This window comes from Hipposideros armiger, unplaced genomic scaffold (genome assembly GCF_001890085.2).
Source record: "Hipposideros armiger isolate ML-2016 unplaced genomic scaffold, ASM189008v1 scaffold_873, whole genome shotgun sequence".
Lineage (NCBI taxonomy): Eukaryota > Metazoa > Chordata > Mammalia > Chiroptera > Hipposideridae > Hipposideros > Hipposideros armiger.
In genome coordinates, this window is record NW_017732223.1 from 143839 (window position 1) to 156131 (window position 12293).

Sequence of the window (12293 nt, forward strand, 5' to 3'; positions counted from 1 at the left end):
TGCCATCGATAAAAGTATAAAATTTAAGTAAACATTATTATTATTGTTATTTTACTTTATTTTGTTTCCAGGGCCAGATACTGAGTACTGTAGGTTTTGAGGCTTTTGCCTCCAACTCCAATAATAGTATGTCACCTTCAAAAGTTTAAATTTTTCTTTTTTTCTGGAATGTCAGTGATCTTCACGGTTTGCTGGTTACGTCTTCAAGTCACGCTTCTGCTCTATTTTGTTACTGTGCATGTTTCTAGCAAGCGTGTTTGTTGCCTTTTCCCTGAAGAATCTCATTCCACTCCTCAAGGACCTTTGCCTCTTCCAGAAGGGCTTTCTCCTCCTCTAGCAGAGCGCTGGTTTCTTCTCTAAGAGCTGTGTTCTCCTCACGGAGAGCTGCCTCTTCCTTCCACAGAGCATGTTCTTCCATCTCTAGAGCTATCCCTTCTCTAATTAAGGCCTGTTCCTCCATCTTGATTGCTCTCTCTTGATGCTGTAGAGCGCTGATTTCCAAATGGAATGACCTTATTTCTTCCTGAAGAGCTTTTGCCTCATTCTGGAAGGCTTTCTCCTGTTCCCCAAGAGCCTTGATCTGAGCTTCCAGGGCTCGATTCTGTTGCCAATAAGACTTCCTTTCTGTGTTTAAGGCATTGGCTTTCTGCCCAGGTGGTTTTCGGCTCTCAAAAATCCCACTGGTAAACTTCCGTAGGACCTGGTACTGCTGCCTCAGGGTCTGATTCTCCTCCTGGATTAACTGGTTGTCCATTCGGAAGGTTTTGTTTTCTTGCCGAAGAGCTTTGTTTTCTCCCCAGAGGGATTTGTTTTCCCTTCGAAGGGCCTTATTTTCGTCCCTGGACACCTTATTGTCTCTCAGAAGATTTTCTTCCACCTCATGAGATTCATGTTTGAGCTTATTTTGATCTTGGGTACAAGAGAAAAAAGAGGAAAACAAGCGTGATATCTTCCCTCTATGAATCCACTTTGATTCAGCGTCAACCATTGTTTCTTAGGTATTTTTTCTGAGCAAAAGGTATATACTCCAAGTGTGCTGGGTTCAACCAAAGGTGACCTAATGAAATTCGCAACAAAAAATGTCCTAAATTTGTTGGGAATTTGTTCATATAGAATTGGTTATTGTGTTGACTTGCACAAGGAATACTGTAGCAAGGTTCTAAAGAAGGCTCAGGCAGGCCCACTGCAGGAGAAATCAGGAAAATATGAGGAGAAGTCCGTAAATTAACTATTAGGTTGATATAGCAAACTGAATAAGTTTAAATGAATCTCAACACATATCAATTACATATTAATAATTCTAGATTACACATTGTGTATTGATCAAGGTTAATGCATTGAATTGTTGGTTAATCTTCCACAAATATATTTATTTATTATTTATAATTAAATCACTTGTTATTGATGTGGAAAAATACCAGGTATTTAGAAAACATTTCTGGCTTTGTAAGAACTAGAGAACATTCTTAAAAGAAGTTATACATTGCATTTTTTTTCTTGTATTTACTTAGACATTTAGTAGAGACATCACATATTTAAACAGACATTCACACTTACATTTCTGTGGTCTCTGAACTCTTTGCAAGCCTGATTTCTCTTAGTACTAGATAACAACTAGGCAACATTTAATGTCATCCATAGTGATGTCATATGGTGTTGACACTAGTGATATAATGGGTGCTACATATAGTGTTTAGCTATTTTTTAGTGTGTGTTTAGGAAAAAAAATAAATGTAATTTTAAAAGTATGGTTATATTTGATGCTTTTCCTCTACTACTAAATGAATGTGTATTTACTTGTAGTCATTGCTTCCATCTAAATTATTAAAATTTATTTAAAGCGTTGATTTTTGTTGTTAGCAAAGTAACTTCTAATTATCATATCCTAGGCATTGATCAGTAGTAGTAAACATTGTACAATCAAGGGTGAAAATATTTTAAAGGATTTGAAGATAATTGCTGAATATTCACATTAGGTAAGTTTGTATATTATATCAAGGAAATAGCACAGGCAATGTTTTAAGTCCTAAGATACATTTTATAATATCTAGCATTTCTACCACTAGAATTTCTAACAACAGAGTATTTATTGTATTTTTAAATGTAAACTTTTGAAGAGATATTCAAATATTTTATATCACATAGGTGTCACAATGTTTTAATGATTTATACTTATTAATTTATAATTGGTTTAAGGTATAAACTTGAAAATCGAATATACAATAGTACGCATAAGCAAAAACCACTCATGCCTGAATAAAGATTTGCCAGTTTCATCATCAAACCAGATTTTTTAGTAGCTGTTTACATTATATCACTTTAACAAGGTTGAAAATGTATTTTTCTCACCCATTCATAAGTCTCTATTAAACTTAGTAAAAATAGTAAAAGAAAACTTTAATGGTATGGAGCTTGATGAGAATGAAATACCCGTTCGACCATCTTCATCTATATTTGTATTGAGCAAGTATTTCATGTGACTATGCACAAGCTCCTTCTTTATACTCGTGTTTCTGCTTTTTTGCTCCTGCTACCATGGTAGCTACACATTCAGGAAGAGTTCCAAAAGACAAAGAACCCTGAGCATTCTGTATTGGAATGTTGTAATTCTTCGTTATGGCATTCCTAACTAACTAATAAACAACATTGCTCTTCCCTGTGAATTCAGACTTCGTAGGAAAAAACTGATCATCAACAGGTTGATTTTGGCCCTCCTATATTACTATTTGGTAGAACCTTCTGATGTCTATCTCGCCTTTGAGTTCCTGGTTTCTCACACCCAGTTCTCGATTCTGTTTGGGCTCTACCTAGGAGCCCAGCACTGACTCTCCCTTGTGAGTGGGTATTTCCACACTGTCTTTTTCTTCTTCTGCCTCATATGGAACTGCTTATGCTTAAGAGATCAGTCTTCTAGGGAGGTTTCTTTCTTATATAAAGATAACCAATTCAGAACCAACTTGAGTTCCTGTGGTTCTTTGCATTCGCTAGAAAATTCATATATATCCATTTCTGGTTTCCTGCTTGACCAGAATATTAAAAAAAGATTTGGTGCTGTTTATGTAACCCTGCACATGCAGACCTGGCATGAACAGTATAAAGCCAGAACCTCCCTAGTGCTGTGAAGTATGCAAAAAATTCAGCTGCCACACAATGTAAAATATTCTATAAATCAGTTTCTAAAAGAATTTTAAAGATGTTAGATGCTTTTTTTTCTTTTTGCCTAAAACTGAACGTTTGCTTCATCAATCCTTAGGAAATGCTGACGTGTGAAGTAAGTAATGAAATCATGCATATCGAAGCCACATGTACCAAATAAAGGTACAGTTGGTAGCTTGTAGGATCACAGGTAATCTAGCCTTTGCAGAGCCAGGTCTTTTGCTTGCCAACCTCCCAGCAGCTAGCCTTTACTTATCAGAACTCAAGGGGTTCTGCTGGCTGTTAAGCTCCATGAGATCTGTCTTGCAGAGCATGGCATTGGACCCTTGTCAGCTTTTTCTGAGGTCCAGGTGGTTTTGCCAAGCCTGGAGATGCCCAGCACTTCTTTTGAAACCTAAATTTCTTTCCTTAAGGTGATTACTTTGCTCAGGACCCTGCAGTCACCATCCAACTGGCTTTAATGTCTTCCACAGGCCTCAGAGACAAAAAAGCTAAATACTCAACTGTAAAAATATCACCTGGGTAAACATAAGAGCCTCCAATTTTAAAATACCTTGCCCACAAATGAAAACCCAAGACCCAGTGCCACACGCCCTGTACACATGGGTAGCCTTAATCACTTCCTTAAATTTTTTGTTTGTTTGTTTTATGTTTTAGTATATTTAAAGAGCATATCAATGTTTAAGCTCTCTGAAGTTAACTGCTCAAAACTGCAGATGTCCCAGGGAGGGACAGGACCTTATAAAATAAAATTTTCAGGAGATCAATTAATAGTAAGTACTTTCTGTGGCCAAGAAGAGTGGAGGTTATCCATACAAATTTGAGATAAACGACACCACCTACCCTAGACATAATGAGTCAAGTGGTGTAGACATGTCACACAGTGCACTAATTAACTTTTTAATGGATGTAGAAAGAAATACCTCACCCCCAAGAAGTAACAAGTGAGTAGAAACCTACCATTGGGGAAAACTGTTGATGGAAAGATATGCAGGAACAGATATGAGAACCTACTGTTCTGTAATAACATGGAATTAAAGATAACTAATGCAACCCTTGGGAGTTTAGGGCAATAGCTAGAAAATTAAGGAACTTGGAAATAAGTTTTAAAGTTGCCAGACCAGACAACGACAGCCGTTGATTTTGTTATATCTGTTTGTAAAGGTCAATGTTGACTTAGACTGTGGAGATCAGTTAGGATATGTTCAAATTTAAATATCATTTTCAACTCTAAAATTCCACTATTTCCTTAAAAAAAAAAAAAAAAGAAAAATGACAAACAAAACCAATAACAACCAAAAGCAACCACTTAATTTTAACGTACATTCGAAAAACATTTCGTAAAGTTCCGGAAACCACTGCAGTGGTTTGTTTGAGTTAAGTGACTATCTAATTACTTTATAGAAAATTACCTTTCTTTCTTAAAACTGTGTGAGGCTGCCAAATCCACTCCTGCTGTAGTGTGGAGCCTCGTGCTTTTTGGTTTTTGGGCTCCATCTGTGTTTGTCCGCATCTGCTTTCATCCTCCTCAAACTCCTTTTAAAAGGAGCACTGAGAATCTGCAATTCATGTCAGGGCACCCAGCCAGATTAGAAGCTGCCAAATATCAACATCAGGTTTTGTGAGAAAAATTAAGTTACTTAAGCCATCTCCCTAGCACGGCAATGATGGTGGATGAAAGGTTATGCAGTTTAAGTCTCTATTTCTGTCCTGCCGGGAGGAGATGATTTGGAAGTGAAAATGTGAGGTTATGATGTGATTTGGACATTCTACAGTGACTTAACCTTTCCAATTGCTATTCTTTCTGTCTGGTTATCATGTTAGTGATTTTTTTACTGTTTTCCTGTAGTTGTCACACTACAATAGGAGAGTAGAATCTGAATAACTTTATTTATATAACAGTTTTTAAAGGGTTTTGTGATTCTCTGCACATATTCAGTAATTTATAATCCTGTGTAGCAAAGTGCTAATATGTGTGTGTTTTCACTTTGGTTATTTTCTGCCCAAGAAATTATTATAGACTGATTTTTGATAAAGAAATTTAAAATTCAAGAATGAAAACAATAAAAAACCTCAATGGCCTGATATTGAGTAGGACATTTGATTTATATTTTCAGTATTAATCTTTCTTATCAGTAAATGATAATAATCATAATAGTATATCCTTATAGGTTTACACAAATTAATATATGCAAAATGTAAAGACTATATTGTTAGTGGTGCAATTATTATATTAATGCATATTTTGAATTCAAGTAAGGATTAGGTACTGTAAATAACAAGAGCAGAAATATTTTAAATGTTTATAATATGTTGTAGTTTGAAAATCTGTTTTCACATACATCAATTCATGTGACTCTTATGCCAACTTCATAAAGATAATAATATAAAGATTCTAAATTTAAATGTAGGTATCTACTTATATATAAAAGTTAAGAACAAAATAATTTATGACTTATTCAAAGTCATATAGGAGCAGAAAACTTTCTTTCTTCCTAGGTTCTTTGGCTGGTCTAATAATTAAATTAACCTAAGACAGATTAACAGGAGAAAAACAAATTTAATTTTGTTTGTACGCGAGCCCCATAAAAAAATTTTAGACTCAAAGAAGTGACCAAATCTTTTAGACAAAGAAACAATGAATTGGTGAAGAATTAAAAAGACAAAGAACCCTGGACTTGGGGCTGTAAATTAGTGAGGAAATAACAAAGTTTGTTTATACAGCCTTTCTGGGCCTGGATTCCCTGTTTCTGGTAACAAGGATCCTTCCATGCTTCTGGTACCAGGAGGGTACCTTTCATATGGGAGATTTATTTCCTATTTTCAAGGGGACAAAGGAAGTTTAGTGTGTTCTTATCATGCAGGCTGTTTCTTAAGTAACATTAATCCAAAATAATTGATATGCCAAAACGCATGTATATTTTGGGGTGGCATATTCTGCTCCCCTTCAGTCTCTTGCTTACTCTGACAGGCAGAACTTCAGGAGTTTGGCTACAAATCTATGACTGTTCTAGGCTATGGATTTTCATCGATCAAACGGGTACCAGAGTCTTAGAATTTGGGGAAAATGTTTTCAGACTACACTGAGTGGAACATGTTTTGTTCATGCTTGGTTACTAGGTCTAATTAGTTGCTGTCTTCAAAAATGCTTCATCATTGTATATTTGAGAATACACGTGGTTTTATAGGATGTCCCAGAAAAGAGGATTGATGCAGAGTTTGAAATGGAATAAAATCAGAGGCTAGATAGGCAGACATCCTGTAAACCAAGTGGCTCAGTAACTGAATAATAAACAAACATATAATAATAATAATAATAATTAATTGATTGCTTAAACTTATTGATAAAATAAAGTTTATTATTAATACCCAAAGGATATTAATGAGGGAGCAGATTTGGTAACTTTATCATTCAGGATATCTCTTAGGTCCTTAGTTGTGTGTATAGTGTGAATGTGTGTGTGTCTCCTTTTTCTTTACATACACTGGCAGGCACAGTATTCAAGCCTCATTTACTTACTTTTTTTTTTTTTAAGGATTTTTATTGGGGAGTTGGGGGGATGGGAACAGTGCTGGGGAATTGAGAGAAGGGGAACAGACAAGTTGCTGTCGCTTTGTTCCTCAGTCCAGTTGTGGAGGACATCGCTTCACTGGCCCAAGTTGGCACCATCATTGCTCTCTTCCCTGGCGAGGCAGATCAGTCGTCGGCTTCTGGACGGCCACTCACTGCAGCTGCTGGCCGCTCACGCTGGCTGCTGGCTACACATGGTAGACCATGGCAACCCACTGCAGCAGGGGCTGCAGCCTACACCATTGCGGGCAACTCACCGCAGCCCAGCTCCAGGTCGAGCTGTTGTTCAGCATCTTAGCTGTGGAGGGCAGCATCACTGGCCCTCATATGTGGGATCCGAACCGGGGCCCTTCGACGTCCCAAGACAGTTCCCAACCATCGCGCCACTCGGCCAGCCCACATTTACTTACTTTCTAAAGAAATCTTCTGAATATTTATAGGGAGCATCATGATGGAACACTTTCATCATTTGTTCAGCTTTCCTTAAAATATGTAATTAAGAAAGAGATCCTAAACTATCTCTAACAAGTCAAATTGCCAGTGTTAATATATCTCATCATTTTATTAGCTAAATACCACAGATCTTGTGGCCCACACGATTCGAAGACCTGAGATTCTAGAACGGGTCTCTCAATGTCTCAATCAAAAGACAGAAGAAACATAAAGGATTTTGAAATGAAATACTGCAAACATTTCTCCATACGATTTCTAAATCATCTCCATCCCACAAATTCATATGATGAAAGAGGTAGAAGGATAGGTTTATCATGCTATCTTGTCTAGGTCCCAGGTCCACACTGATATTTCATAATGGGCAGTTGCACCAATTGTTTCTGCATTATGCTTTCAAAGAGTCAAGTTTTTTTTATTTACATGTCAATGAAGCCATGGCCTGGAAGCAAGATGCATAAAATGACAGATAATCTAAAGCAATAGTTAGAGCAATGCAAATAATAAAGGTGAAATTAGTTATGTAAGTGTCCAGCTCCTCTCACCATTCAGCTTTGATGAGCTTCTGCAGAGAACAGGAAAAGTTGTGCATCTTTTACTTTTTCCTTCGATAACCTATGAAAATAGCATTCACTAGAGCTAAGCTGCTCAATGAAACTGATACATTTCTAAAAATAAGTATGCTGGAACATCTATTGTATAGAAAGGATCCTAACATATGAGCCTAACATATTTATAAAAACAGCATTAGGTGTTGAAAGCGTGGAGGTATAATTTAACAGTACAGGAGTAGTTTATAACTCATAGTAATAAGAAGAAAGTGCCTTTTGATAGCACCTGCCGTGGCTGGAAGGGAATTTAGAGATCATTGAATCCTACATCTTCACTTTCCATGGAGATGATCATGTGGACAAAGGAGTTAGATTCATGCCTCAGGCCAGGGGACTGGTGAGCCCCACACCCTTCACAAGATCCAAGGTGCTTGACTCTGAAACCAGGTCAGTTTTCTGTCTGTCACAGCTGACTGTCTATTGAGTGATAAAATTGGATTATTTCTTAAGTGGCAAAAATTCAAAGAGCTTTTATTTTGCGATTTAAGGAGACATTTTCTGAGTCCCAGTTCTACATGAGACTAGATAGAAAAGAAGCCTTCCAAGACTTGCCTAGGTAACCCATGAATCCATTGCTCTATGTCATGTAGTTAGGCCCTGGGGTGACAAAATACTTGCTTGTGTGTGTAGATTCCTGTAAAAATCCTTAGCTATGACTTCCACATTTTTGTATTTCTCTGAGGGGAGTAGAGAAGAAACAGTGGTGGAAGTGTGGAGCAGACCTACACTTCAGAATGATAGCTACAAGGGATGAGTCGAATGGAGCAGGGAGGCAGTGTATTTTTCCTGTGTGATATGAGAAAACCTATTTCTTTCAGGAACTCAGATTTATTGAACAAAAATGTATTGAACTTAGATCAGAAGCACATGGGATATTCTCACAGTGAATCTGATGCGATCCCTGCATTTAGGTTACGAACAATAACTTGAGGGTATGGGGAGAAGCCAGCCGCCGAACGTTAACTCGGAGCTCTCTGGAAAAGCACTTAAGGGGGACATGGCACATAATTAGCGCTGAACAGATACTCTCAGACACTAAATTAGAATGTGATAAACACTGCAATAATGCTTGTAGGCTAACACAGGGAAAAAGGCATTATACTAGGGCTCAAAGAAATAGGTCGGATTTTAACTTCATAACTTGACAGCGTGAACACATGAAGGAGCAAGCTGCGAGGAAAATTAAGAAGGCAAACCAAATAGTAGGCCCTTCACTAAGCAAGATTAAATAGAATTCTGACAAGACTCTTTCTTTACATTGATCATGAACACATACATAAGGAATGTAGGTGTGTCATCCCCTATCTGAAATTAATAATACAATGGCCCATTCTTTAGTCTGTTTTCTTTTCCTCTGTAAATTGCCTTCATTTCAGAATTGTGCTTTTTTGATAAAATAGATCTAACCTCATAATAATTGTTTTTTATACATGCATGGTTTTTGCCTTCCATTCTCATATTTCTTTTCTTAACATATCTATGTTATCAACATTTGCATTATTTATATCTTTAGAGATGAAGCATGACCTGTAAATTTCCGCATTTGCTTCATGACAGCCGCCAAATGGTAATAGACTTACTGTAAGCAAAAAAAAAAAGCAACACCATTTTACAAAAGACAGTGCCTTAAGTAGAATAGTTATGAAAAAATTGAAAAAAAAAGTAAAAGCCCCAACCTACCAACAGATGTTGCTGTTTCTGCCATATTTTGCTTTGTCTCTAAGCCCCATTTCTGAAAATGTGTATAAATTAATCAGCAGGATATAATTTTATTTACAAACTTTGTATCAATAAACACTTTGAGTGCAATTTAAATTCTTAGAAATTGATCTAAATCATTAATATAGTTTAAACAATGCCATTTTGTTAAAAATTAAACTTTATTGGAGTGACAGTGGTTAGTAAAGTTACATGGGTTTCAGGTGCCCAATTGTGTAATGCATCATCTATATATCACATTGTGTGTTCAATGTCTAGAATTCAAAAGTATATGTGACCTGGTCATTTGACAATGAAATTGTTGCAGAGATTTTTGTATCATTCATTAATTAAATTGATTGCAATATTTTTGTAGTGACTGTACAGTTTTCTTGAGTAGACTTAAGAGAGCTTTTGACATTGAAGTATCCCCTTCATGAAAAAATATTAACAGGCCCTACTTAAACCTGCCTGTCCCTTATAATCTTGTACAAGTTACCCATTCTATATAGGTATAGGTATAGGTATAGATTGATATCAACTGATACACACACACACACACACAATGATATATATAGAAAAATATACCTATGCATACATATGTACTTAGGTGTGTGTGTGTGTGTGTGTGCGCGCGTGTGTGTGTGTGTGTGTGTGTGAATATATATATATATATTTAAAGCTGTTTGAAGGTATCATGGAACAGGCAAAACAGCCAGGGTTAATCAAATCTGAGTGTTGATTTCATTTAGAGAATCAGACTAATAATTTATGCTTTGTGGAAGGTGATGGTACTGATGATGATTATCGCTGATATTTATATGAAACATAGTATTTGTCAGTTATTGGAAGAAGTGCATTGCTTGTTTTGTTCAACAGGGTCATGTTATGGCTATTTTTATAACCTCTATTTTACAAAGGGAAAACATCTAGTATGTGTCAGATACTAGATTGGAAAATACTTTCCTCTGGCTCCAGGGTTTTCATGTTTACTCAGTCAGCCTCTTTACCCATTGGTTTTTAAGATTTGTTTCCTCACCTCATTTAAGTTTCCATGTAAATATCTCCTCCTCAGAAAGTTCTTTCCTCGTTTCACCAACTAAAATAGCATCTTTATTGTTGCCACCTCCTTACCTCTCTTTCTTTGCTTACATTATACCAACCATTACTTAAATGTATCATCATTATATAAAAGTATAGAAGTACATTAAATATATGATGCGTCTCATTCATACACTGTAAGCTCTGCAGGTTAGGGATGTGTCCACACCTGAAACAGTTCCTGATTTATAGAAAGCATTTATAATATTTATTTATTTTATTAAACTAATGGTATCCATTGACAAATAGCAAGAAACAGCAAAATTAAAACTACCAGATCAGTAAAACAGTATTTATTAAGAATTTACTGTGCATGTAACAACAGTTAACAAACTAGGATCTTCCAAATTCAAAACTGGTATGAGGGTTGGAGGCATGACATTACAGGATGACTTAGAAAGTGGAAATGAGGAAACTGTTTAAACTTTACAGTGATTGATTATTATAGTGGGGGTCACCAAATGGCAGAAGATTGGTTAAAAGTGATTATCTTATGCTAATTTTAGGCAGATGACATAAGGTTTTAAAAAAATTATTATAAGAAATAATTTACAAGAAATAATCTAAGTTTCATTTATGTTCATTAAATAAGCTAGATTTAGTTTTTTTATATGGTTTAAATGGTTTTGTCTGCTCAGAGAATATTTAATTGTGGTCTCCATTTTGTATTTAATTTTAAAACTACTTTCATTGAAGTTATTATAATTTGAATTAGTGATATATAAAACATAATTAAAATAATGGAAACACAATAAAGTATAATGATTAAATTCATCAAGGTTTTCTAGAGAACCAATAGGGATAGGAGACATGCGCGCACGTGCACACACACACACACACACACACACACACACACACACACACACACTTGAGGAGATTTATTAGAGGAATTTGCTCATGCAATTATGGAGGCAAAAAATCCCATCATCTGCCCTATGCAAACTGGAGAACAAGCAAAGCTGGTGGTGGTATAATTCAGTCATAGCCCAAAGGCCCAAGAACCAGGAGAGATGGTGTCTGAGGGCAGGAGCAGGCGCCTGTCCTAGCTCAAACAGAGACAGCAAATTCTCCCTCCCTCTGCTTTTCTTCTTCTATTAGAACCCTCAGAAAATGGATTGGAGGATGCCAACCGCATTGTTGAGGGTCATCTTCTTTACTCAGTCTACTGATGGAAAGGCTAATCTCTTCCAGGATCACTCTTACAGATACACTGAAAACTAATGCTCTACCCAGCTGACTGGGCATGTCTTAACACAGTCATATTGGCACATAACATTACCATCACAATGATCATATCATAAAGTGTGAAAAATATCATGATTCAATTTCTAAAAATGAGTAGAGAAACCATAGATGTTAAAATAGTTCTCAGTGCTTTAGGGTTATATGTTGTTTGATTGTGTGTGAATTTATTTATTTGTGGGCTCTCAAAGAGAATAAGTAATTGATTATAATTCTTATCACTCATTACATCATTTGAGCATCAACAAAACTTCTAATTTATAAAGAGGAAATTAGAGTTTTAAATATAAATAAGTTACTACGTACGGTTCAACCAAAATTAAATTTGTACCCATTGATGAGTCTGAAAATTTCTTCAATTTTGTAAAGTGCTTTTAAACATAGTACTTTTTTCTAAAAAATATAACACATCTAAGTATATCATGACTAAGGTACACATTATATTGATTTATAATTTATTTTTG

At 35.9% G+C, this 12293-nt stretch overlaps 1 protein-coding gene across 1 annotated transcript; it reads right to left on the reverse strand.

The window, feature by feature from the left end:
- Positions 1-244: 244 nt before the first annotated feature.
- Positions 245-988, reverse strand: LOC109374895 (coiled-coil domain-containing protein 70-like). The gene has a single exon (XM_019629861.1). The coding sequence runs from the start codon at positions 986-988 to the stop codon at positions 245-247; it is 744 nt and encodes a 247-aa protein (XP_019485406.1).
- Positions 989-12293: the final 11305 nt, after the last annotated feature.

Coding starts and splice junctions, on each gene's coding strand:
- LOC109374895 (XM_019629861.1), bottom strand. CDS start 988: ATGGTTGACGCTGAATCAAAGTGGATTCATAGAGGGAAGATATCACGC.